The following is a 24,743-nucleotide window of genomic DNA, read 5'->3' on the forward strand; positions in this document are numbered from 1 at the left end:
CATAACAAATAGATTTTCCAATGCCTCGCAAAGAAGGGCAGCTATTGGTAGATGTTTTGTTTTTGTTTTTTTAAGCAGACATTGAATATCCCTTTGAGCATGGTGAAAATATTAATTACACTTTGGACAGTATCAATAGACCCAGTCACTACAAAGATACAGGTGTCCTTCCTAACCCAGTTGCCGCAGGGGAAGGAAACCGCCCAAGGATTTCACCATGAGGCCAATGGTGACTTTAAAACAGTTTCAGAGTTTAATGGCTGTGATAGGAGAAAACTGAGAATGGATTAACAACATCGTAGTTACTCCCAGGAGCGCAACTTTCACTGGGGACATTCTGAAATTGCATTTTTGTCCCCCCAGTTTTATAATTGGAATGTGATACAAAACGAGGCAACGGTGGGCTTTAGGGCAGGCTGTTTGGAATGTAAAAAATGAAAAAATAATTATAATAATTATGTCCCCCCATCTTCTGAAACCAAAGTTGCGCCCCTGGTATCTCCACATTACTAACCTAAATGACAGAGTGAAAAGAAGGAATCCTGTACAGAAGAAATAAAAATAAAAAACATGTATCCTGTTTACAATAAGGCACTAATGTAAAACTGAAAACAATGTGGCAAAGAAATGAACTCCATGTGCTGAATACAAAGCGTTAGGTTGGGGCAAATCCAACACAACACATCACTAAGCACCACTCTTCATATTTTCAAGCATGGTGGTGACTGCATCATGTTATGGATATGCTTGTCATCGGCAAGGACTAAGACGTTTTTTTTGGATAAAAAGAAACATAATAGAGCTAAGCTCATGCAAAATCCTAGAGGAAAACCTGGTTCAGTCTGCTTTCCAACAGACACTGAGAGACAAATTCACCTTTCAGCAGCACAATAACCTAAAACACAAAACCAAATATACACTGGAGTCGCTTACCAAGATGACATTGAATGTTCCTGAGTGGCCTAGTTACAGTTTTGACTTAAATTGACTTGCAAATCTATGGCAAGACTTGAAAAGGGCTGTCTAGCAATGATCAACAACCAACTTGATAGAGCTTCAAGAATTTACAAAATAATAATGTGCAACTATTGTACAATCCAGGTGTGCAAAGCTCTTAGAGACTTACCTAGAAAGACTCACAGCTGCAATCGCTGCCAAAGTAAATTCTAGCATGTATTGACTCAGGGGTGTGAATAATTATGTAAATGAGATATTTCTGTATTTCATTTTCAATTAATTTGCTAAAATATCCAAAAACATATTTTCACTGTCATTATGGGGTATTGTGTGTAGATAATTTTTTTTATATTTAATCCATTTTGAATTCAGGGTGTAACACAACAACATGTGGAATAAGTAAAGGGGTATGAATACTCTCTGAAGGCACTGTATGTCCTTGAACCGATTATTTTTAAATCCACAGAAGAAATTATAAGCATAATTTAGTTGCTAATGGTAGCCTGCAGTACCCCAGTCGGCCTTCAAAGTTATTCAATGAGAAGGGGCAGCACTGAACTAGCCTACAACATCACTTCCTGGAATAGCTCACACTGACCATGTTATGTCTCTGTGAGACATTTACATTACATTTTAGTCATTTAGCAGACGCTCTTATCCAGAGACTGAACTAAGAGACTGAAACAAAGATTACCTTCTGACCATAGTTAAGTGTTTTAACATTTGTGAAGTTGGTTATAACCACACTTGATTACTTTAAGTGTAGTGCAGACAATGGCATGTGGTTAGTGTTATATCTGCTTGTAGGGTGTGGCTAGCCCTGAGGGGAGTGTGGAGGTGGGCCAATTTTATTATAAAAGGAAGGAGTACGATGCTATACTATTGTTCATTGTTTTTCTTTTGGATGCTGAATATCTGACAGACCTGTGAGTATTCTGAGGTCATTTTCTTTACAAGTTGTGGAGTTAGTATATTTATAACTAACCCAAGATAGTTTATCTGTGTCGTTTACAGTGGGAGCAAGAAGTGAACATTTTTATCTTGTATTGTACTGTTGATTGTAATTTAAGTATACATACTTTTGTTCCTTGGACACTAAATAAAAATTGCTTGATTATTTTAGTATGACGAAAGAAAAACCTTAACAGAGCTGCATGAGGAGCTATATGCACAGCTGATGTGTTCGCTAAAGTTACGTTTTTTGTTTTATTTCTTGTATGCTTTTTATGATTTCTTATATAAAATTGATAAAAGGTTTAAGAAGAATACGTTTGCCAGAAATGTATATGGTTTACTTTTTGATCTTAGAGGTAAGCAATAGGAATGGAAGTAATTGAAGACTTCGAAATCCTACTGAAAGGTGTCGGCGAGGTAAGATGTATACTGTTAATTTGTTGAAGTGAGTTAAACCATGATGGGATCTGGTAAACGTACAGGACATACTTTCAGTCTAGGTCAAATCTGTATTAGGGATGTACGGGCTTAAACTATGGTGTTACAGTGGAATATGTGTCCAAGCTGAAGTGAGGCTTGGTGGAATGAGAAACATTTTGTAGATGTTACTAGGTCAAAATGTTAGACTGGAGCAATAATGATAAAGCATAACTGCTGATTGTGACCTTAAGTTTCTAAGAATAGTTACAACTGTTAATTTGGCTAAAGGGATGGATTTGAGTTGATTATGGATTATGATTAACATAATCGTTGAGCCAATATATTACATGTGACTGCTTGCTGACACGTGTTCACATTACAGTATTTCCTTGGTGGGTTACTGATTGACGTTGTAATTTTGAGTTTGAACACTGAATGTGTAGGAGCTTTGGAATGATAGTGGTGCTAAAACCTGGACAATCTGAAGCTTTGCAGCATTGGTGGAGAGAGGCAATTTTCTTCCCTTTTTAGTTAGGCTGAGGGTCACCCTTTAAGTAGAAGAGACTCAGTACAGCAAAAGGAACAATACACAAGTGAAGACTTTTGACAGACTCACCACCAACACTGGCAATGATTCTACAGCGAGTTGAATTAGCCTTATAAAAGGTTCCTATACTGGAGCCTGGTCTTTTTGTTTTTCAGAATTTGGCTCTGTGATAAACCAAGACCGCTGGTGAGTGTGAGCTCTGATCATATACTTGCTCTTTGTAGTCTGAACCTTGTTGCATTAAGAAATGCCTAAATGGGATGTTACTTTTTTGAATAATATCTTCTGTGTGATTTAAGGAGAAGTAAAATGAGGCCTTAAGTGTCGAGGAAGTTTTTTGATGATATGCCAATTAGCAGACGCTTTTATCCAAAGGGTCTTACAGTCATGCGTGCATACATTTTAAGTGTAGGTGGACACGGGATTCAAAACCACTTTCCTACCAACTGAGCTACAGACAACTGGAGGGTTATAGTGAAAGCAGAGAAAAGAGTTAGTGCATATTAATGTCGTTTTAGGAAACTGTCAGTTAGGGTTCAGATTACAGAAAACCACAAATGAGCGTCATGGCCTAAACAGGAAGACCTAAAAGGAAATGAACCAACAATATTTGACTGAAGCTCATTTCCTGCAATCTTATGTATTTTTACATGGCTTAGGCCAATGACCAGGGTGGGGGAAAGAAACACAGGTCTGGTGTATTCAGAATGCTTTGAACATTAAATGAACACAAAGAAATTGACGACTTTGTTACTTTGACATTTTGGGAGGATGAAATGTATTTTTTAGGTGGTTTGACACTTTATTCAGACAGTAATGACATTAGATGGGGAGACAGGCAAATGGGAGAAACAGTGGGAAGGTCAGTGGGAATGCTCTGCACAGGAAATACTAATATTAATGGTTAATGGCAGTGGGTAACAAAAATCCTAGATTGCGGTCTCCTTGTCCATAGACTGCTTTTAAAGGTAAGGACACAAACATTTAGTATTTTTGGTGAACTCTCTCTTTAAAATAGGTCTGGAAGAAAATCCTGCTTGCTCTCCAGGAGGGTTGACCACCCCGGATCTGTTTCAGTGTTGGGAGAAATTAATTGCTATAACAAGAACATTTTCAATCACCCAACCTTCAAAAATGAATGTCAATATTCATATACCTACTAGTTGAAGATCCTTGCCATCATTTTACTCTAGACAAAATATATGATGTTTTTATGAGTTTTGAGTCTCCCTCTGACATCTCTGCCTAGCATATGCACCAATGTTCCCTCAAATATTTTTAGGCACTGAGCAAATTTCAGGTCTGCTGAGCGCAAACTTGAACGTTTTCTGTGCAACTTCCAGCGCGCGTTTACTGTGAACACAGAGGCTGTACTCGCTTTAAGTTACAGTTTCAGACAGTGGCCAGATAGGCTACTGTGGCTATTTGATAATGGCAGGAACGGAGCATATGGAATGGACTCAACCACCTGGAAACCATGTGTTTGATACCATTCCACTGATTCTGCTCCAGTCATTACCATGAGGTCGTTCTCCCCAATGAAGGTGCCACCAACCTCCTGTAATAGAATACATATTGACTTACAGCAAACACTATTCTGGGTGCAGCAGTAAAAGTACTGTAGGGAATACTCAGTAGGGTCTGTAGAATGTACAGTGCCTTTGGAAAAATATTCAGACCCCTTGACTTTTTCCACATTTTGTTAGGTTACAGCCTTATTCTGAAATTGATTTTTTTTTAAATTCCCTCATCAAGATACACACAATATCCCGTAATGACAAAGCATAAACTGTTTTTTAATATCACATTTAAATACATATTCAGACCCTTTACTCATAACTTTGCTGAAGCACCTTTGACAGCGATTACAGCATTGAGTCTTCTTGGGTATGACGCTACACCCTGGCACACCTGTAGTTGGGGAGTTTCTCCCATTCTTCTCTGCAGATCCTCTCACGCTCTGTCAGGTTTGATGGGGAGCATTGCTGCACAGCTATTTTCAGGTCTCTCCAGAGATGTTCGATCAGGTTTAAGTCCAGGCTCTGGCTAGGCCACTCAAGGACATTCAGAGACTTGTCCCGAAGCCACTCCTGCGCTGTCTTGGCTGTGTGCTTAGGGTCTATGTCCTGTTGGAAGGGGAACCTTTGCCCCAGTCTGAGATCCTGAGCGCTCTGGAGCAGGTTTTCATCAAGGATCTCTCTGTACTTTGCTCCGTTCATCTTTGCCTCGATCCTGACTAGTCTCCCAGTCCCTGCCACTGAAAAACATCCCCACAGCATGATTCTGCCACCACCATGCTTCACCGTAGGGATGGTGCTAGGTTTCCTCCAGACGTGACGCTTGGCATTCAGGCCAAAGAGTTCAATATTGGTTTCATCAGACCAGAGAAATCTTATTTTTCATGGTCTGAGAGTCTTTAGGTGCCTTTTGGCAAACTCCAAGTGGGCTGTCATGTGCCTTTTACTGAGGAGTGGCTTCCGTCTGGCCACTCTACCATAAAGGCCTGATTGGTGGATTGCTGCAGAGATGGTTGTCCTCCACAGAGGAACTCTAGATCTCTGTCAGAGTGACCATCGGGTTCTTGGTCACCTCACTAACCAAGGCCCTTCTCCCCCGATTGCTCAGTTTGGCCGGGCGGCCAGCTCTAGGAAGAGTCTTGGTGGTTCCAAACTAATTCCATTTAAGAATGATGGAGGCCACTGTGTTCTTGGGGACCTTCAATGCTGCAGATTTTTTTTTATTGAATCAATTTTAGAATAAGTCTGTAACGTAACAAAATGTGGAAAAAGTAAAGGGGTCTGAATACTTTCCGAAGGCAGTGTACAGTGCATTCGGGAAAGTATTCAGACCCCTTCCATTTTTCCACATTTGGTTACGTTACAGCTTTATTCTAAAATGGATTCAAGAATTTCTTTTTATCATTAATCTACACACAATACCCCTTAATGACAAAGCGAAAACAGGTTTTTAGAAATGTTTGCAAATGTATTAAAAATAATAAACAGAAATACCTTATTTACATAAGTATTCAGACCCTTTGCTATGAGACTCGACATTGAGCTCAGGTGCATCCTGTTTCCATTGACCATCCTTGAGATGTTTCTACAACTTGATTGGTGTCCACCTGTGGTAAATTCAATTGATTGGGCATGACTTGGAAAGGCACACACCTGTCTATATAAGGCAGGGGTGTCAAACTCATTTTAGCTCAGGGGCCACATGGAGGAAAATCTATTCCCAAGTGGGCCGGACCGGAAAAATCATGGTATATATAACTTAAAAACAACAACTTCAGATTGTTTTCTTTGTTTTAATACGATCAACATACAACATAAAGCTGGAGCCTGAGGACAGTGTGTCCAAAATAGTACAAGCACAACATCACTATTAATCATAAAACACGTCAAGTTTATTTGAAAATTCTAAAGAAAAAAGAACACACAAACACACAATGCCTCAGTGATTAACAGAACTGTTTCACAGATCACAGAACTATATCAGGGTGTCATTTCTCAGGCAGAAATGTAGATAAAAAATAATGAAATCCTGTTCCCCAAACAAGTGCAAGAACCACAGAGTCAAGAATAGGTTAAATATACAAATAAAATAAAATCAATTAAAAACAATAGCACATCAACATAACAACATATAAACATAAAGCTGGAGCCTGAGGACAGTGTCCAAAAGCACAACATCACTATTAATCATAAAACACCTCAAGTTATTTGAAAGTTCTGAGGACAAAGAACACACAAACACACAATGCCTCAGTGATTAACAGAAGTGTATCACAGATCACAGAACTATATCAGGGTGTCATTTCTCAGGCAGAAATGTAGATAAAAATAATGAAATCCTGTTCCCCAAACAAGTGCAAGAACCACAGAGTCAAGAATAGGTTAAATATACAAATAAAATTAAATCAATTAAAAACAATAGCACATCAACATAAAAACATATAAACATAAAGCTGGAGCCTGAGGACAGTGTCCAAAAGCACAACATCACTATTAATCATAAAACACCTCAAGTTATTTGAAAGTTCTGAGGACAAAGAACACACAAACACACAATGCCTCAGTGATTCACAGAAGTATATCATAGATCACAGAACTATATCAGGGTGTCATTTCTCAGGCAGAAATGTAGATAAAAATAATGAAATCCTGTTCCCCAAACAAGTGCAAGAACCACAGAGTCAAGAATAGGTTAAATATACAAATAAAATAAAATCAATTAAAAACAATAGCACATCAACATAAAAACATATAAACATAAATCTGAAAGCGTTGCTCAAACTCCCGTAACAGTCCCGTTATTTTATCTTTGAACCGCTTCACGTCTGCCACATGTTGGGTCGCGCACACATTTTTCAGACAGGGGAAGTGAGCTGCATCACCACCGGCAAGTTGCGTCTCCCACAATGACAGCTTCAACTTGAAAGAACGTATGCTGTCATAATACTGCCTGACAACTTTGTTGCGCCCTTGCAGCTGTTTGTTCAAGTTATTCAGGAGCTCTGTAACATCCACCATAAATGCAAGGTCCTGCATCCATTCTGCGGAATGAAATTCTAACACTGGTTTGCCCTTTTCTTCCATGAACTGTTCAATTTCTTCTCGTAAATCAAAGAAACGCCTCAGCACAGCACCTCGGCTTAACCATCTTACCTCAGTGTGGTATGGCAGGCCATAGATGTGGTCTTTCTCTCTGAGAAGGCTGTCAAACTGACGGTGATTCAGGCTTCTGGATCGGATGAAATTAACAGTTTGGATGACCACCTTCATGACGTTATCCATCTTTAATGACTTGCAACACAAAGCCTCCTGGTGCAAAATACAGTGAAAAGTCAAAAAATCACGTCCTCCATTTGCAGATTGCACTTTCTCTCTGAACTTTGTCACAACGCCTGCTTTTTTCCCGATCATTGAGGGCGCACCATCTGTAGCCAGGCTGACAGCGCGGGACCAGTCCACTCCGACCCTGTCCAGCGCGCCGATGAGTGCGGTAAAGATATCAGCTGCTGTCGTTGTATCTGTCATCGGCACCAACTCCACGAACTCCTGGGTGACGGTCAATGTGTCATCAACTCCGCGGATGAAAATGGCCAGTTGTGCAACATCTGTAATGTCCGTGCTTTCATCAATTGCAACCGAAAACGCAATAAATGACTTTACTTTTTGCTTCAACTGGCTGTCCAAATCCACTGAAAGATCGGAAATCCTGTCTGCAACTGTGTTTCTTGTCAGGCTGATATTTGCAAAAAGCCTGCTGCTTTTCAGGGCACACAATCTCCGCTGCCTTCATCATGCATGTTTTTACAAATTCACCCTCACTAAATGGTTTTGAAGCCACTGCAATTTCATTAGCAATGAGGTAGCTAGCTTTCACTGCAGCGTCACTGATGTCTCGGCTGTGAGTAAACACAGACTGCTGTTTCTTCAGACCCGCCAACAGTTCATTCACCTTCTCTCATCTCCGCTGTCCTTGAAAGTTGTCATATTTGTCGGCATGAAGACTCACATAGTGGCGACGAAGGTTATATTCTTTCAGCACTGCAACATGCTCTGAACACACCAAACATACAGCTTTCCCATTCAATTCCATGAAAAAATAGGATGACCATTTTCCTTGGAACACTCTGCACTCTGCGTCCACTTTTCTCTTTTTTTGACAGAGACATATTGGGGCAATGAGGGTGCCAAAGCACATAATGTTAAAAGTAGAAGCCGTAATAAATATCGCGGGCAAAACAAAGTAGCTCATTGGCTGCACGTGCTTGACCTACTTGCTCTGCCCCGGTATAAACAGTTTGCTTGCTTAACACAATTGATATTGCGCCATCCAGTGGACGCAATTGGAACAGCAGTTTATTTTATTGAAAAATTGCAGCGCATTTTATACTTAACAATTTTTTATTTTTTTTTATCATCTCGCGGGCCGGATTAAACCCGTTTGCGGGCCTGATCCGGCCCGCGGGCCGGACGTTTGACACCCCTGATATAAGGTCTCACAGTTGACAGTGCATGTCAGAGCAAAAAACAAGCCATGAGGTTGAAGGAAATGTCGGTAGAGCTCCGAGACATGATTGTGTCGAGGCACAGATCTGGGGAAGTGTACCAAAACATTTCTGTAGCATTGAAGGTCCCCAAGAACAGTGGCCTCCATCATTCATAACTGGAAGAAGTTTGGAACCACCAAGACTCTTGGCAAAACGTGTCGATATATCCTCCAAACACCAGCTTCGAGGGCATTGTCACTTTTATACAACGGGTTACCAACATATTCAAATAATGATTGACATATTTTCATTAAAAACTTTATTTTGATTAATTTATTCATACTACTTCATCCTTCCACAAGATATAGTCCTGATGTATGATGGCGCCGGAGGAGATGGCTGCCGTTTTACAGGCTCCTAACCAACTGTGCTATTGTGTGTGTTCTTTCGCGTTATTTGTAACTTATTTTTTTGTTTCTGCTACCATCTCTTATGACCGTAAAGAGCTTCTGGATATCAGAACAGCGATTACTCACCTCGTACTGGACAAATATATATGGACAAAAATAAGGATTTACTTCAGACACTGGACAAGGCCCAAATCCCTGTCATTCACATGAAGAAGAGACGGAGATATAGGGTACGTAGGTCGGGGTACCTTGTAAGAATCCGATGGTGAGTGGGTAACCCGCCTCTACCTTCACTACTATTAGCGAACGTGCAATCATTGGATAATAAACTGGATGAGCTCCGATCAAGACTATCCTACCAACAGGACATTAAAAACTATAATATCTTATGTTTCACCGAGTTGTGGCTGAACGACGACATGGATAACATACAGCTGGCTGGGTTTTCTGTGCATCTGCAAGATAGAACAGCTGCCTCCGTTAAGACAAGGGGTGGCGGTCTGTGTCTATTTGTCAATAACAGCTGGTGCACAAAATCGAATATTAAGGACGTCTCGAAGGTTGTGCTCGCCTGAGGTAGAGTATCTCATGATAAGCTGTAGACCACACAATTTACCAAGAGAGTTTTCATCTATATCTATCGTAGCTGTCTATTTACCACCACAAACCGATGCTGGTACTAAGACCGCACTCAACGAGTTGTAAAAGGCCATAAGCAAACAAGAAAATGCTCATCCAGAGGTGGCGCTCCTAGTGTCCGCCGACTTTAATGCAGGGGAAACTTACATCCGTTTTACCTAATTTCTACCAGCATGTTACATGTGCAACCAGAGGGGAAAAAACTCTAGACCACCTTTACTCCACACACAGAGACACGTGCTAAGCTCTCCCTCGCCCTCCATTTGGCAAATCTGACCATAACTCTATCCTCCTGATTCCTGCTTACAAGCAAAAACTAAAGCAGGAAGTACCAGTGACTCGCTCAATACGGAAGTGGTCAGATGATGTAGATGCTAAGCTACAGGACTGTTTTGCTAGCACAGACTGGAATATGTTGCAGGATTCTTCCGATGGCATTGAGGAGTACACCACATCAGTCACTGGCTTCATCAATAAGTGTATCGATGACGTCGTCCCCACAGTGACCGTACGTACATATCCCAACCAGAAGCCATGGATTACAGGCAACATCCGGACTGAGCTAAAGGGTAGAGCTGCCGCTTTCAAGGAAAGGGACTCTAACCGGGACGCTTATAAGAAATCCCGCTATGCCCTCCGACGAACCATCAAACAGGCAAAGTGTCAATACAGGACAAAGATTGAATCCTCCAACACTGGCTCCAACGTTCGTCGGATATGGCAGTGCTTGCAAACTATTACGGACTACATAGGGAAGCAAAGCTGCGAGCTGCCCAGTGACACGAGCCTACCAGACGAGCTAAATGACTTCTATGTGCGCTTCGAGGTAAGCAACACTGAAGCATGCATAAGAGCACCAGCTGTTCCGGACGACGTGTGATTACGCTCTCCGTAGCCGATGTGAGTAAGACCTTTAAACAGGTCAACATTCACAAGGCCGCAGTGCCAGATGGATTACCAGGATGTGTACTCCAAGCATGCGTTGACCAACTGGCAAGTGTCTTCACTGACATTTTCAACCTCTCCCTGACCGAGTCTGTAATACCAACATGTTTCAAGCAGACAACCATAGTCCCTGTACCCAAGAACATCAAGGTAACCTGCCTAAATGACTACCGACCCATAGCATTCACGTCTGTAGCCATGAAGTGCTTTGAAAGGCTGGTTATGGCTCACATCAGCCCCATTATCCTAGAAACCCTAGACCTACTCCAATTTCCATACCACCCCAACAGATCCACAGATTATGCAATCTCTATTGCACTCCACACTGCCCTTTCCCACCTAGACAAAAGGAACAGCTACGTGAGAATGCTATTCATTGATTACAGCTCAGCGTTCAACACCATAGTGCGCTCAAAGCTCATCACTAAGCTAAGGACACTGGGACTAAACACCTCACTCTGCAACTGGATCCTGGACTTCCTGACGGGCCACCCCCAGGTGGTAAGCGTAGGTAACAACACATCTGCCACGCTGATCATCAACACGGGGGCCCCTCAGGGGTGCGTGCTCAGTCCCCTCCTGTACTCCCTGTTCACCCATGACTGCATGGCCAAGCACGACTCCAACATACGACTCTATATATAATCTTAAATATAAAATATAAGCTAGCCAACAACATAGCTAACACAATCACTTCAAACTGAAGCTGGAAAGAATGCAAACTAGCTGCATTTCTTTTCGTTTCTATTGACATTTCTTTGCATATATCCATAAAAAGTATGCCAGCTGATTCATGATTCGACTGGCTGAGAAAAGCTGTCTGCCTCTCTGTATCGTCCCGACATGTTCATTACTATGGGACAGCTAGAGATCGAATTTAAATATTGAAACAATGTTGAAAATGTCGGAGAGCCAGATAGCAAGGTTTATACAAATCTCCGCTGTTGAAAACCAAATGCTTGTCTAAAAGAAATGGGAGAAAATGTCTAGATGCTTTTTATAATGGAGATCAAGTTTATAAATTGCCTGGCTGAACATTTCAACATCACAGCTTTAGCCTGTGGTAACTTGTGGAATTGACACCGGCTGGAATGCAGTTTTTACCAACCAGCATCCAGGATTAGACCTACCCGTTGTATAATGTCGGCTGAATCACATCACATGTGCGCTTACTGCACTACAGAAAACCCGCTAACCAAACAACAGTGTAGGGTATGCTCACTGATTTAAAGGGCAACTACACTCAAAAATCTACTTTTCTTTGATTTGTTCCTGATCTCAAAAGTCATCCCCTGATGTGGTTAAGCATTGTTGTGAACACAGACAATCCAATTATGTTGTTTTTCTATTACAAAAGTGTGAAACCAGAAAAAATAATGCTGGTTTGCAGAAACCAGAAAAACTGGAAAACCTGGAAAAACAAACCAATCATATTTTTTGGGAGAAGTAACAGAAGTAGGCAAAAAATTATATATTTTTTAACACATGAAGGCTTTACAAAAAATTATATATTTTTTAACACATGAAGGCTTTACAAAGCTTTTATAAGCTACATGTAATTTTAAGCGGGACCATATTTTCTATATTCCTGCATTAATTTGACCTAAAAAGTGATCTGATCTTTATCAAAGTCCTTATAATAGATGAAGAGAATCTGATTAAACAAATACAGAAATAATTATACTTTTTAATTTCTTTATTGAACAAATTGATCCAACATTCACTTTTTTTTGTCGGACAAAGTATGTGAATCTTTAGATTCAGTAACTGGTAGCAGCAATGATTTCAGCCAAACATTTCCTGTAACTGCTGATCAATCCTGCATATCGGCTTGGAGATATTTTCTTAATATAACTGCTTCAATTCATTAATATTTCATGGCTGCCTTGCATTAACTGCTTACTTCAGGTCCTGCCACAACATTTCAATTGGTTTAAGGCCAGGCACCACACCCTCATAGGGTCATTTTTGTCCCTTAATCATATCACAATAAACGATCATCAGTTGAATGTAGACACGAACATAATAACTTTTTGTATCTTTTTTTTGTGTGGAAATATTATATTAAATTAGGCAAAATCTCATAAATGCACATATTGCATATTACGCAAATCCGTTTTTCTGGACACAGGATGAAAATATGTTTCTTTCATTTTGTTAAGACACTAGGACTGGACTTGTCCAGAGCCGATTGTGGATAAATACTTTTTTGATCTTTCTATCTGTAAAATACTAAACACAAGTATGTAAAAAGCATTTTTGGCAAATTTTTTCTAATAAAATGTTATCGAAATGTTGTAAAAAAAAGAAAAACATATCAACAATTCCCTCTGGGCAAGTCTGGAGAATATACTGTATATAAGGATAACCACACAACATTTGGTGCATGCAGATGCTTCTGAAGCTGAGAAAAATGTGTTGCCGTGTGGGAAGAGTCTGACTTTCGGGAAATTACAGTTAAAGACAAGTACACTGAATTTAGACTACCAAATGTCAATCACCTATTTAGACCCTATCACCGTCATCAAAGTAAGTTAATAAATATAGTCCCGTTTGTAACACTCTAGTGTGGTTAAAATTCATTACAATGTTGATGACAGTAGTATGATGAACTAAAGAAAATATACATTTTCATCAAGTTTTTGACATTTGTATGTTTACTTTTTGAAAATACTAATATTAATGGACCAAAATACCAACAGATCTCAAAACTGATAGGTAGATGCAAAAATATCATTTCAGCCTGTGCTGCCTGACCTTAAGGTCTAGACTTTGACCCGACCATTCCAAAACAATAAATATATTCTACTTCAGCCATTCTGTTGTAGATTTACTTGTGTGTTTAGGATCGTTTTTGGTTTTGTAACCTTTTCCAGACTGATGAGCATCGACAACTCTTTTTCTGAGGTCCTTAAAAATCTCTTTTGATCGGGGCATGAAACACTTTTACAAACTTGTGAAGAGCAGACACTGATGGCGACAACCCAAAGCTTTTTGTTTTTTTTATGGGGCTGGACCACCCAAACTCACAACTGAGTGTCATCTCATTGATAGAAACACCTGACTCTAATTACCCCCTTAATTGAGCTTATTAACCTAGAGGTTCACATACTTTTTCCGACAAATACAGTGTGGAAAAAAAGTATTTAGTCAGCCACCAATTGTGCAAGTTCTCCCACTTAAAAAGATGAGAGAGGCCTGTAATTTTCATCATAGGTACACGTCAACTATGACAGACAAAATGAGAAGTTTTTTTCTGGATAATCACATTGTAGGATTTTTAATGAATTTATTTGCAAATTATGGTGGAAAATAAGTATTTGGTCAATAACAAAAGTTTCTCAATACTTTGTTATATACCCTTTGTTGGCAATGACACAGGTCAAACGTTTTCTGTAAGTCTTCACAAGGTTTTCACACACTGTTGCTGGTATTTTGGCCCATTCCTCCATGCAGATCTCCTCTAGAGCAGTGATGTTTTGGGGCTGTCGCTGGGCAACACGGACATTCAACTCCCTCCAAAGATTTTCTATGGGGTTGAGATCTGGAGACTGGCTAGGCCACTCCAGGACCTTGAAATGCTTCTTACGAAGCCACTCCTTCGTTGCCCGGGCGGTGTGTTTGGGATCATTGTCATGCTGAAAGACCCAGCCACGTTTCATCTTCAATACCCTTGCTGATGGAAGGAGGTTTTCACTCAAAATCTCACGATACATGGGCCCATTCATTCTTTCCTTTACACGGATCAGTCGTCCTGGTCCCTTTGCAGAAAAACAGCCCCAAAGCATGATGTTTCCACCCCCATGCTTCACAGTAGGTATGGTGTTCTTTGGATGCAACTCAGCATTCTTTGTCCTCCAAACACGACGAGTTGAGTTTTTACCAAAAAGTTATATTTTGGTTTCATCTGACCATATGACATTCTCCCAATCCTCTTCTGGATCATCCAAATGCACTCTAGCAAACTTCAGACAGGCCTGGACATGTATTGGCTTAAGCAGGGGGACACGTCTGGCACTGCAGGATTTGAGACCCTGGCGGCGTAGTGTGTTACTGATGGTAGGCTTTGTTACTTTGGTCCCAGCTCTCTGCAGGTCATTCACTAGGTCCCCCTGTGTGGTTCTGGGATTTTTGCTCACCGTTCTTGTGATCATTTTGACCCCACGGGGTGAGATCTTGTGTGGAGTCCCAGATCGAGGGAGTTTATCAGTGGTCTTGTATGTCTTCCATTTCCTAATAATTGCTCCCACAGTTGATTTCTTCAAACCAAGCTGCTTACCTATTGCAGATTCAGTCTTCCCAGCCTGGTGCAGGTCTACAATTTTGTTTCTGGTGTCCTTTGAACGTTCTTTGGTCTTGGCCATAATGGAGTTTGGAGTGTGACTGTTTTAGGTTGTGGACAGGTGTCTTTTATACTGATAACAAGTTCAAACAGGTGTCATTAATACAGGTAACGAGTGGAGGACAGAGGAGCCTCTTAAAGAAGAAGTTACAGGTCTGTGAGAGCCAGATATCTTGCTTGTTTGTAGGCGACCAAATACTTATTTTCCACCATAATTTGCAAATAAATCCATTAAAAATCCTACAATGTTATTTTCTGGATTTTTTTTCCTCAATTTGTCTGTCATAGTTGACGTGTACCTATGATGAAAATTACAAGCCTCTCTCATCTTTTTAAGTGGGAGAACTTGCACAATTGGTGGCTGACTAAATACTTTTTTTCCCCACTGTAAATGTAATGTTGGATACGTTTGCTCAATAAAGAAATGAAAAAATATAATTATTTTTTAAATCAGATTCTCTTCAACTATTAAAATGACTTAGATAACGATCAGAACTCATTTTAGGTCAAATTAATGCAGGAATACAGAACATTCTAAAGGGTTCACAAACTTTCTCTTACCACTTTGTTTGAAAAACAAACAGGACAGAGTGTAACAATTGCGATTTTGTTTACTGCAGGCCTTAATGCTCAAATCAGTTTTGTTTTTGAAAACTGTTCAGGAATACTGACTGCAGTGTTGCCAAAACATTTTCAGTGAGAATCGCTGTTGGCACCAATTTGCCTTCCTGTTGCAGCACAGCTGCAGTCCCTGACATAGCGTTTCCATCCCTTCTCCCACCACACAACACCCCCCTTTGTGTTTCTCTGACTGTGTGCGCACGTTGCTGTGACTTCTGTTGCACAGTGTTGCACAGACAGCTTCTCCCACTCTCGTTTGTGGCAGAATTTAGTGGTAAAAGTAGCTTCTAAACTCTCCAATATAGCCTGAAAATAATCTGACTTTGCCGCTAGGCTCTTTTACCAATAAAGTCGCTGGAGAGGTCTCAAAATATGTAAGTAAATACTTTTAAAGCCTCAAAGAATGATCCAACTTTCAAAACAAGTCCTTTTTGGCTAGCCACAACATGCCACAAGCTAGCTAGCTGTTTAGCTTGCTAGCACACTCACTAATTTGTTTGTAATGAATTATCAAGCTAGTTAGCTAACACATTTTCTTGTCAAACTGTCAACACTGTAGCTAGCAAAAACATGAGGGCAAATACATCCGATTTGACCGTTCAGACACAAATCACATGGCCAGAAATCTGATTTGTATCTGATTTCAAACCACCTATGAATTTATACAACTAGTTGCAAACAACAGCCAATCAAAACAATGCTTTTGTCACATGATCCAGTTGTCACAGACCCATATGTCATGTCAACACAGCTGTCAGTGCTGCTGGAACCGCGATCAAGGTTGATAGAAGAGACATTAGCTAAATGGGACCTGTAAATAAATATTGGCATCATGGCAAATCATGGTTTAGGTACTGTACATGGTTGGGTAGTCAATAAATGTAATTTTTGAAGTGGCTACTGTTGCACGAAGGTTGTTACAGTTATGGGCCAATGTTTTTACAAGTGGTTCGCTTCGGAAAGGTGTAAAGCAACAGTCACATGGGAAAATTTGAAATTAGGATGACATTCTTAATCTGGTGTGCCTCGGCCAGGTCAACAGGAATTTGTATGGGGTCTAGTCTAGGTCTGATAAACGCACACCCCGTTTTAGGAAATCAAATACAGCGAAGGTAAGTGGAGAAATCATGTTGTTGTATTTTGAGTGGAACAGCCACATGCTATGCAAACACAAACAGCTCTTTGTGTCAATATCAGGGGGACTGGAGACTGGGGCCATGTGGATGAGCCTGTCCAAATATATCAGCATCTTCCTCCTGCTGACCCTTTCAGGCCTGTTCATCATCAACATTCTAGTGGTAAGGAGAGAAAGTGATCTTTCCCCATCACCATCTACCTACATTAGCCTACCACCAGTGGAGGCTGCTGAGGGGAGGACAGCTCATAATAATGGCTGGAATGGAATCAATGGAGTGGTATCAACCTGTCACGAATTCAGCCGAGGCTGCCCCTCCTCCTTGCTCGGGCAGGCTTTCGGCGTTCGTCCTCACCGGAGTACTAGCTGCCACCGAACTATGTTTCTGTGTTCTACTTGTTTTGTCTTTATTGTAAACACCTGGTTCCCATTATGTTCATGATTTGTTCCCTATTTAACCCTCTGGCTCCCACTGTGTTGTGTGCGTGTTTGTTCTATGTTTGGTGTCATAGACTGGTGAGCGGGATTTGTCCTCCCTGCGTGGAGATTATGTTAATTTATTTTCACGAGTAAAGTACGTTGTCTGCTAGCTTTGTGTCCTGCGCCTGACTCCGTCCTACCGCTACACACTGACGCCTGACAGAAACACGCACCTCAAATGGAGTCAGCAGGTACATTCATTCCTTCAGGATCAGTGGAGGAACACATCCAGCAGCAAGCGACCATGATACAGACTCTCGGCACAGCCATGGATCGCGTGTTGAACACTATGGAGCGATGGGAGAGAGGGGGTTTTCCTACACCTCCTTCAACTACACTGCAACCCATACCGCTGTCCACCCCTTCACCACCTGGACCCAGTGGGATTCGGCTTTCGCTCCCGAGGGCATATGATGGTACAGCTGCCGGGTGCCAGGGGTTCCTGCTCCAGGTGGAGCTCTACCTGGCGACCATCCACCCGGCTCCCTCGGGATACGAGAGCGTGTCCGCCCTCATCTCCTGTCTGTCGGGGAGAGCGCTCGCGTGGGCCAACACCGAGTGGGGAGGAATAGACGCGGCGTCGGTGCGCTATGAAGATTTCAGCCGCCGCTTCCGGGCGGTATTTGATCATCCACCAGAGGGGAGAGCGGTGGGGGAACGTCTGTTCTACCTCAGACAGGGCTAGAGGAGCGCTCAGGACTTCGCACTGGACTTCAGGACCCTGGCAGCCAGGGCGGGATGGAATGAGAGGGCCCTAATTGACCACTACCAACCTACGGGAGGACGTTCGTCGGGAGCTGGCCTGCAGGGACACCACCCTTAACCTGGACCAGCTGGTGGATTTATCGATACGGCTGGATAACCTGTTGGCTACCCGCGGACGTCCGGATCGGGGTCCGTCCATTCCATTCCCCAGCACCTCCGACCCTACACCGATTGAGCTCAGAGGTGCTGCTCTAAGGGAGACCGGAAGGGGGGCAGTTTCCTGCACCAACTGTGGCCGCAGAGGACACACTGCTGGTCGGTGCTGGGGAGGTTCCTCAGGGAGTCGAGGCAGCAGGCAGAGCACTGGTGGACCATCCCAGGTGAGTAGGCATCCGACTCACCCAGAGCTCCCTGTTGCACACATGTGTATTGACATAGAATTTCCTGAGTTTTCCCCGCATTCCCAGCATAAGGCGCTCGTAGATTCAGGCGCAGCTGGGAACTTTATTGATCGTATATTTGCCCGTAGATTAGGGATTCCTATTGTTCCTGTTGATGTACCCTTCCCTGTACATGCCTTAGATAGTTGCCCTTTAGGGTCAGGCCTGATTAGGGAGGTCACAGCTCCACTCTGGATGAAAACGCAGGAGGGTCATGAGGAGAGAATTATTATTTTTCTGATCGATTCTCCTGCGTTTCCAGTGGTGTTGGGGCTTCCCTGGTGAACCTCTCATGACCCAACTATTTCATGGCAACAGAGGGCTCTCAAGGGATGGTCAAGTCAGTGCTCGGGGAGGTGTGTAGGAGTTTCCATAGGTGCAACTACGGTGGAAAGTCCAAACCAGGTCTCCACTATGCACATTCCCCCCGAATATGCTGATTTGGCTCTCGCTTTCTGTAAAAAGAAGGTGACTCAATTACCACCCCATCGACAGGGGGATTGTGCGATAAATATCCAGGTAGGCGCTGCACTTCCCCGGAGTCATGTGTATCCTCTGTCACAGGAGGAGACGGAAGCTATGGAAACATATGTCTCCGAATCTCTGGGACAGGGATACATTCGGCCGTCCACTTCACCTGCCTCCTCGAGTTTCTTTTTTGTGAAGAAGAAGGATGGAGGTTTACGCCCGTGCATTGATTACTGCGGTTTCAATCAGATCACTGTTAGGTACAGTTATCCACTACCTCTCATTGCTAGTGTGACGGAGTCATTGCACGGGGTGCGCTTCTTCACCAAATTGGATCTCAGGAGCGCGTACAACCTGGTGCGTATCCGGGAGGGGGATGAGTGGACGACGGCATTTAGTACCACATCTGGGCACTATGAGTACCTCGTCATGCCGTACGGGTTGATGAATGCTCCATCAGTCTTCCAATCCTTTGTCGATGAGATTTTCAGGGACCTGCACGGACAGGGTGTAGTGGTGTATATAGATGACATTCTCATATACTCCGCTACACGAGCCGAGCATGTGTCCCTGGTGCGCAAGGTGCTTGGTCGATTGTTGGAACATGACCTGTACGTCAAGGCGGAGAAATGTCTGTTCTTTCAACAGTCCGTCCCCTTCCTAGGGTACCGCCTGTCCGTGTCAGGGGTGGAGATGGAGAATGACCACATTTCGGCTGTGTGTAATTGGCCGACTCCAACCACGGTTAAGGAGGTGCAGCGATTCTTAGGGTTTGCCAACTACTACCGGAGGTTTATCCGGGGCTTTGGTCAGGTAGCGGCTCCCATTACCTCCTTGCTGAAGGGGGGACCGGTGCGACTGCAGTGGTCAGCTGAGGTGGACAGGGCTTTTGGTCACCTGAAGGCCCTGTTTACCTTGGCTCCTGTGCTGGCTCATCCGGATCCCTCCTTGGCATTCATAGTAGAGGTGGACACATCCGAGGCTGGGATAGGAGCTGTTAGCTGTTGTCCAGGCTCTGAAAGCGTGGAGGCATTGGCTTGAGGGGGCTAAACACCCATTCCTCATTTTGACTGACCACAGCAATCTGGAGTACATCCGGACGGCGAGGAGACTGAACCCTCGCCAGGCAAGGTGGGCCATATTTTTCACCCGTTTTGTGTTCACCCTTTCTTACAGACCAGGTTCCCAGAACGCTAAGGCAGACGCTTTGTCTCGGCTGTATGACACAGAGGAGAGGTCCATGGAGCCCACTCCCATACTTCCGGCTTCTTGTCTGGTGGCACCGATGGTATGGGAGGTTGACGCGGACATCGAGCGGGCGTTACGTACGGAGCACACTCCCCCCCAGTGTCCAGAGGGTCGTATGTACATTCCGTTAGATGTCCGCGATCGATTGATCTATTGGACTCACACGTCACCCTCCTCTGGTCATCCTGGCATCGGTTGGACAGTGCACTGTCTTAGTGGGAAGTACTGGTGGCCCACTTTAGCTAAGGTCCTGAGTGACTGTTTCCTCCTGCTCGGTGTGCGCCCAGTGCAAGGCACCTAGACACCTGCCCAGAGGGAAATTACAACCCCTACCCGTTCCACAACGGCCGTGGTCACACCTATCGGTGGATTTTGTTACGGACCTTCCCCTGTCACAAGGGAACACCACAATCCTGGTCGTTGTGGATCGGTTTTCTAAATCCTGCCGTCTCATTCCTTTGACCGGTCTCCCTACGGCCCTACAGACTGCGGAGGCCCTGTTTATACAAGTCTTCCGGCACTACGGGGTACCTGTGGATATAGTGTCTGATCGGGGTTCCCAGTTCACCTCAAGGGTCTGAAGGACGTTCATGGAACGTCTGAGGGTCTCGGTCAGCCTGACCTCAGGGTTTCACCCCGAGAGTAATGGGCAGGTGGAGAGAGTAAACCAGGATGTGGGTAAGTTTCTGCGGTCCTATTGCCAGGACCGACCGGGGGAGTGGTCGGTTTTCATCCCCTGGGCAGAGATGGCCCAAAACTCCCTCCGCCACTCCTCCACTAACCTTTCTCCATTTCAGTGTGTATTAGGTTATCAGCCGGTCCTGGCACCATAGCATCAGAGCCAGATCGAGGCACCTGCGGTGGATGAATGGTTTCGGTGCTCGGAGGAGACCTGGAATGCTGCCCATGTACGCCTGCAACGGGCTATCAGGCGACAGAAGGCGAGCGCCGACCGCCACCGCAGTGGGTCTGGCTCTCGACCCAAAACCTGCCCCTTCGCCTGCCCTGCCGGAAGCTGGGTCGGCGGTTTGTGGGGCCATTTAAAGTCCTGAGGAGATTGAACGAGGTTTGTTATAGGTTACAGCTTCCTCATAATTACCCTATTAACCCCTCATTCCATGTGTCTCTCCTCAGGCCGGTGGTAGCTGGTCCACTCCAGGAGTCTGAGGTATGGGAGGTTCCTCCGCCCCCACTGGACATCGAGGGGGCATGGGCATACTCGGTCCGTTCCATCCTGGATTCGAGGCGTCGGGTGGGGGGCCTGCAGTATCTCGTGGAGTGGGAGGAGTACGGTCCGGAGGAACGGTGCTGGGTCCCTAGGAGGGACATCCTCGATCCCTCCCTGTTGAGGGATTTCCACCGTCGTCATCCGACTCGCCCTACTCCGCATCCTCCTGGCCGTCCCCGAGGCCAGTGTTGGCGCACAGCTGCCACCGATCTATGTTTCTGTGTTCTACTTGTTAAGTTTTTATTGTACACACCTGGTTCCCATTATGTTCATGATTTGTTCCCTATTTAACCCTCTGGCTCCCACTGTGTTGTGTGCGTGTTTGTTCTATGTTTGGTGTCATAGACTGGTGAGCGGGATTTGTCCTCCCTACGTGGAGATTATGTTAATTTATTTTCATGAGTAAAGTACGTTGTCTACTATCTCTGTGTCCTGCGCCTGACTCCGTCCTACCGCTACACACTGACGCCTGACACAACCACATGGAAACCACGTCTTTGATGTGTTTGATGCCATTCCATTTGCTCTGTTCCAGCCATTATTATGAGCCATCCTCCCCTCAGCAGCCTCCACCGCCTAACACCCTTTCCCCCTTAGTGACCTCTATTCTCCTCCACAGTGGAAATTGGACCTATGCAGCTTGGACCTACGCAGGATCCACTCAGAGGACCCTCCTCCCCTGGACCGCGAGCGAAGCTTCTGTAGCCACCTGGGTAAGGAGCCCTCACCTGAGGAGGCTCTGGAGGAGCGTTACCTCCTGGAATCCATCGCCTGGCCAGAGACTCAGCCATGGCTCACGTCTTCACCCCTGACCCAGACCAGTGACCCTGCACACAGCCTGTTTGCAATCCTCCCAGCAGGGGGTAGGAGAGAGTGGCACGTGGGGGACCAGCTGGAGGCTCTGGTCCTTATGAAAGATTTCCAGGGACGTCCCAAGAGCCATGGTGGGGACTTCTTGCTGGCCCGGCTGCACTCCCCAGAGCTGGAGGCGGGTGTTGCCGGACACGTGCTGGACCACAGGAATGGGACTTACTCTGCCATTTTTCCATTACTGTGGGAGGGGTCTGTATGGGTGGACGTGACATTAGTCCATCCTAGTGAGGCAGTTCCTGTTCTACGACGCTTACGTGAGGAACATCCTGACAGGGTGCTTTACAAGAGCCTGTTCCGCTCTGGAATATTGTCTGAGACCACCATGTGTAACCTGCGCCTGCCAACCAACCAGCAGCCGCTGTGCAATTACACAGACCCCAACACGGGTGAACCCTGGTACTGCTACAAGCCCAAGCAGCTGCTGAGCTGTGACACACGGATCAACCACTTCAGGGCAGGTTACCAGAAAGATCTGATAACCGATAAGGAAGCACTGCTCTTCCAAAGGTAATTGCGGGGTGAAAAGAGTGGTTGTAGGAAAAAGTGTACGTTTTACCTTGGACATATGCAGTATTTTTGCCTTTTGTTATATGTACAATTACAGGGTATGGTTCTGGGGAATGCTATTGCTTGCTTTAAAATGTAAAATTATTCTCTAAATGTTTTAGTGGCGTTAACCTCAAAGCACGTATTCATGCAATGGCAAATGACAGTGTCACTGTGCTGCCTAAGAAAAAAGGTAAGAGTTCCGTAGTGTGAAGGAAAATCAGAGAGTTTCTGTAAAGTGGTGGTAGCTGGTGCCTCATGCCTCCTCTTGTATTTCCGACAAACAAGAGGTGGAAAGCAGCAGTGCAAAGGCAGCGCCTATCAGGACCACAGCCTCTGGTTATTACTTCCAAGGGTCATGGCGGGGGCTGGGTGGTGTCGTGATTCGCCAGTTTAAGGACACCACTGCCATTACTCAGTGTCTGAAGGACAAGATGGTGTACATGTATGGAGACTCCACTGTCAGACAGTACTACGAGTTCCTCACCAGCTTCTTGCCAGGTGAGTGTTGTTTGCCAATACTATTACATCTCATACTCACCTGTCTCAGGTGTACTAAAATTCTCTCTCCCTCTCTCTCCCCCAACATTCATCTCCCTCTCTCTCTGTCAAAGAGCTGAGGGAATTCAACCTTCAAAGTCCTGTGAGCACAGGGCCCTTCATGGCGGTGGACATCCCCCACAACATCCTGCTAAAGTACCGGAGCCACGGTCCCCCCATCTCTTGGACCCCTATCAGCATCAGTCAGCTGCGCTATGTAGCTAACGAGCTGGATGGCCTGGCCGGGGGCTCAAAAACTGTTGTAGTCATCAGCATTTGGGCTCATTTCAGCACCTTCCCTGTGCAGGTCTACATTCGCCGACTACGCCACATTCGAAGGGCGGTGGTGCGGCTTCTGGACCGGGCTCCAGAGACTGTGGTATTGGTGCGCTCTGCCAACCTCCGGGCCCAAAGCCTACAGGAGAGCCTCAACTTCAGTGACTGGTTCTCAGTGCAGCTGGACGAGGTACTCAAGGCCATGTTCAGGGGTCTGAATATCTTCTTTGTGGACGCCTGGGAGATGACCCTTGCCCACCACCTCCCCCACGATATCCACCCACACCCTCCCATCATCAAGAACATGATAAACACTATCCTCTCTCACATCTGCCCAGTGAAGAACTAGCAGATAGAGTTCAATTAGTTCTGCCACAATTCTTTATTATTCAACACCTGTGCAATATTGACAAAATCACTAGCATGGGCAGAGAAGTTTGACATGATTTCTCAAAATGGTCACAAGACCACAACCATAACTCTTTTACAGACAAATTTGGAACCAGAAGCCTGTATTCAACAGCTTAAAAAACAAATACATTGTTGAAAATGTGTGTTCATTTTCAATGCATTGAATTCATGATGCTCGTGGTATATGAAAATATCTTAGCGGTCATCAAAGGTGTCATGCCCAAAGGGGACAAAGAGGCACGTGCCCCCTCCGATTTGTCCTGTAAAAAAAAATATATATATATACAGTGGGGAGAACAAGTATTTGATACACTGCTGATTTTGCAGGTTTTCCTACTTACAAAGCATGTAGAGGTCTCTAATTTTTATCATAGGTACACTTCAACTGTGAGAGACGGAATCTAAAACAAAAATCCCGAAAATCACATTGTATGATTTTTAAGTAATTAATTTGCATTTTATTGCATGACATAAGTATTTGATCACCTACCAACCAGTAAGAATTCCGGCTCTCACAGACCTGTTAGTTTTTCTTTAAGAAGCCCTCCTGTTCTCCA

The 24,743-nt window shown here is 44.1% G+C and overlaps 1 protein-coding gene across 2 annotated transcripts; it reads left to right on the top strand.

The window, feature by feature from the left end:
* The first annotated feature begins 1,796 nt into the window (after window positions 1-1,796).
* LOC121571172 (NXPE family member 3) lies at window positions 1,797-24,476 on the top strand. 2 transcript variants are annotated; one of them, XM_041882517.2, is made up of 6 exons: window positions 1,797-1,883; window positions 17,034-17,134; window positions 22,160-22,920; window positions 23,082-23,152; window positions 23,248-23,460; window positions 23,574-24,476. In XM_041882517.2, exons 2-6 carry the CDS (start codon window positions 17,054-17,056, stop codon window positions 24,122-24,124), a joined length of 1,677 nt encoding a protein of 558 aa, XP_041738451.1. In that variant the 5' UTR covers window positions 1,797-1,883; window positions 17,034-17,053; the 3' UTR covers window positions 24,125-24,476. The 2 variants fall into 2 exon arrangements, with proteins under 2 accessions (XP_041738451.1, XP_041738449.1); XM_041882515.2 differs by lacking the exon at window positions 1,797-1,883 and having other exon boundaries at window positions 16,339-17,134.
* The last annotated feature ends 267 nt before the right edge of the window (window positions 24,477-24,743 follow it).

The sequence above is a fragment of the Coregonus clupeaformis genome, chromosome 8, assembly GCF_020615455.1.
Source record: "Coregonus clupeaformis isolate EN_2021a chromosome 8, ASM2061545v1, whole genome shotgun sequence".
Classification (NCBI taxonomy): Eukaryota; Metazoa; Chordata; class Actinopteri; order Salmoniformes; family Salmonidae; genus Coregonus; species Coregonus clupeaformis.

What these genes read in the sequence shown, in the direction of transcription:
- LOC121571172 (XM_041882515.2), top strand. Translation starts at nt 16,964, where the DNA reads ATGTTGTTGTATTTTGAGTGGAACAGCCACATGCTATGCAAACACAAA. An exon ending in TCATCATCAACATTCTAGTG is followed by an intron (nt 17,135 to 22,159) that starts GTAAGGAGAGAA and finishes TCTCCTCCACAG; the next exon opens with TGGAAATTGGACCTATGCAG. An exon ending in GAAGCACTGCTCTTCCAAAG is followed by an intron (nt 22,921 to 23,081) that starts GTAATTGCGGGG and finishes TAAATGTTTTAG; the next exon opens with TGGCGTTAACCTCAAAGCAC.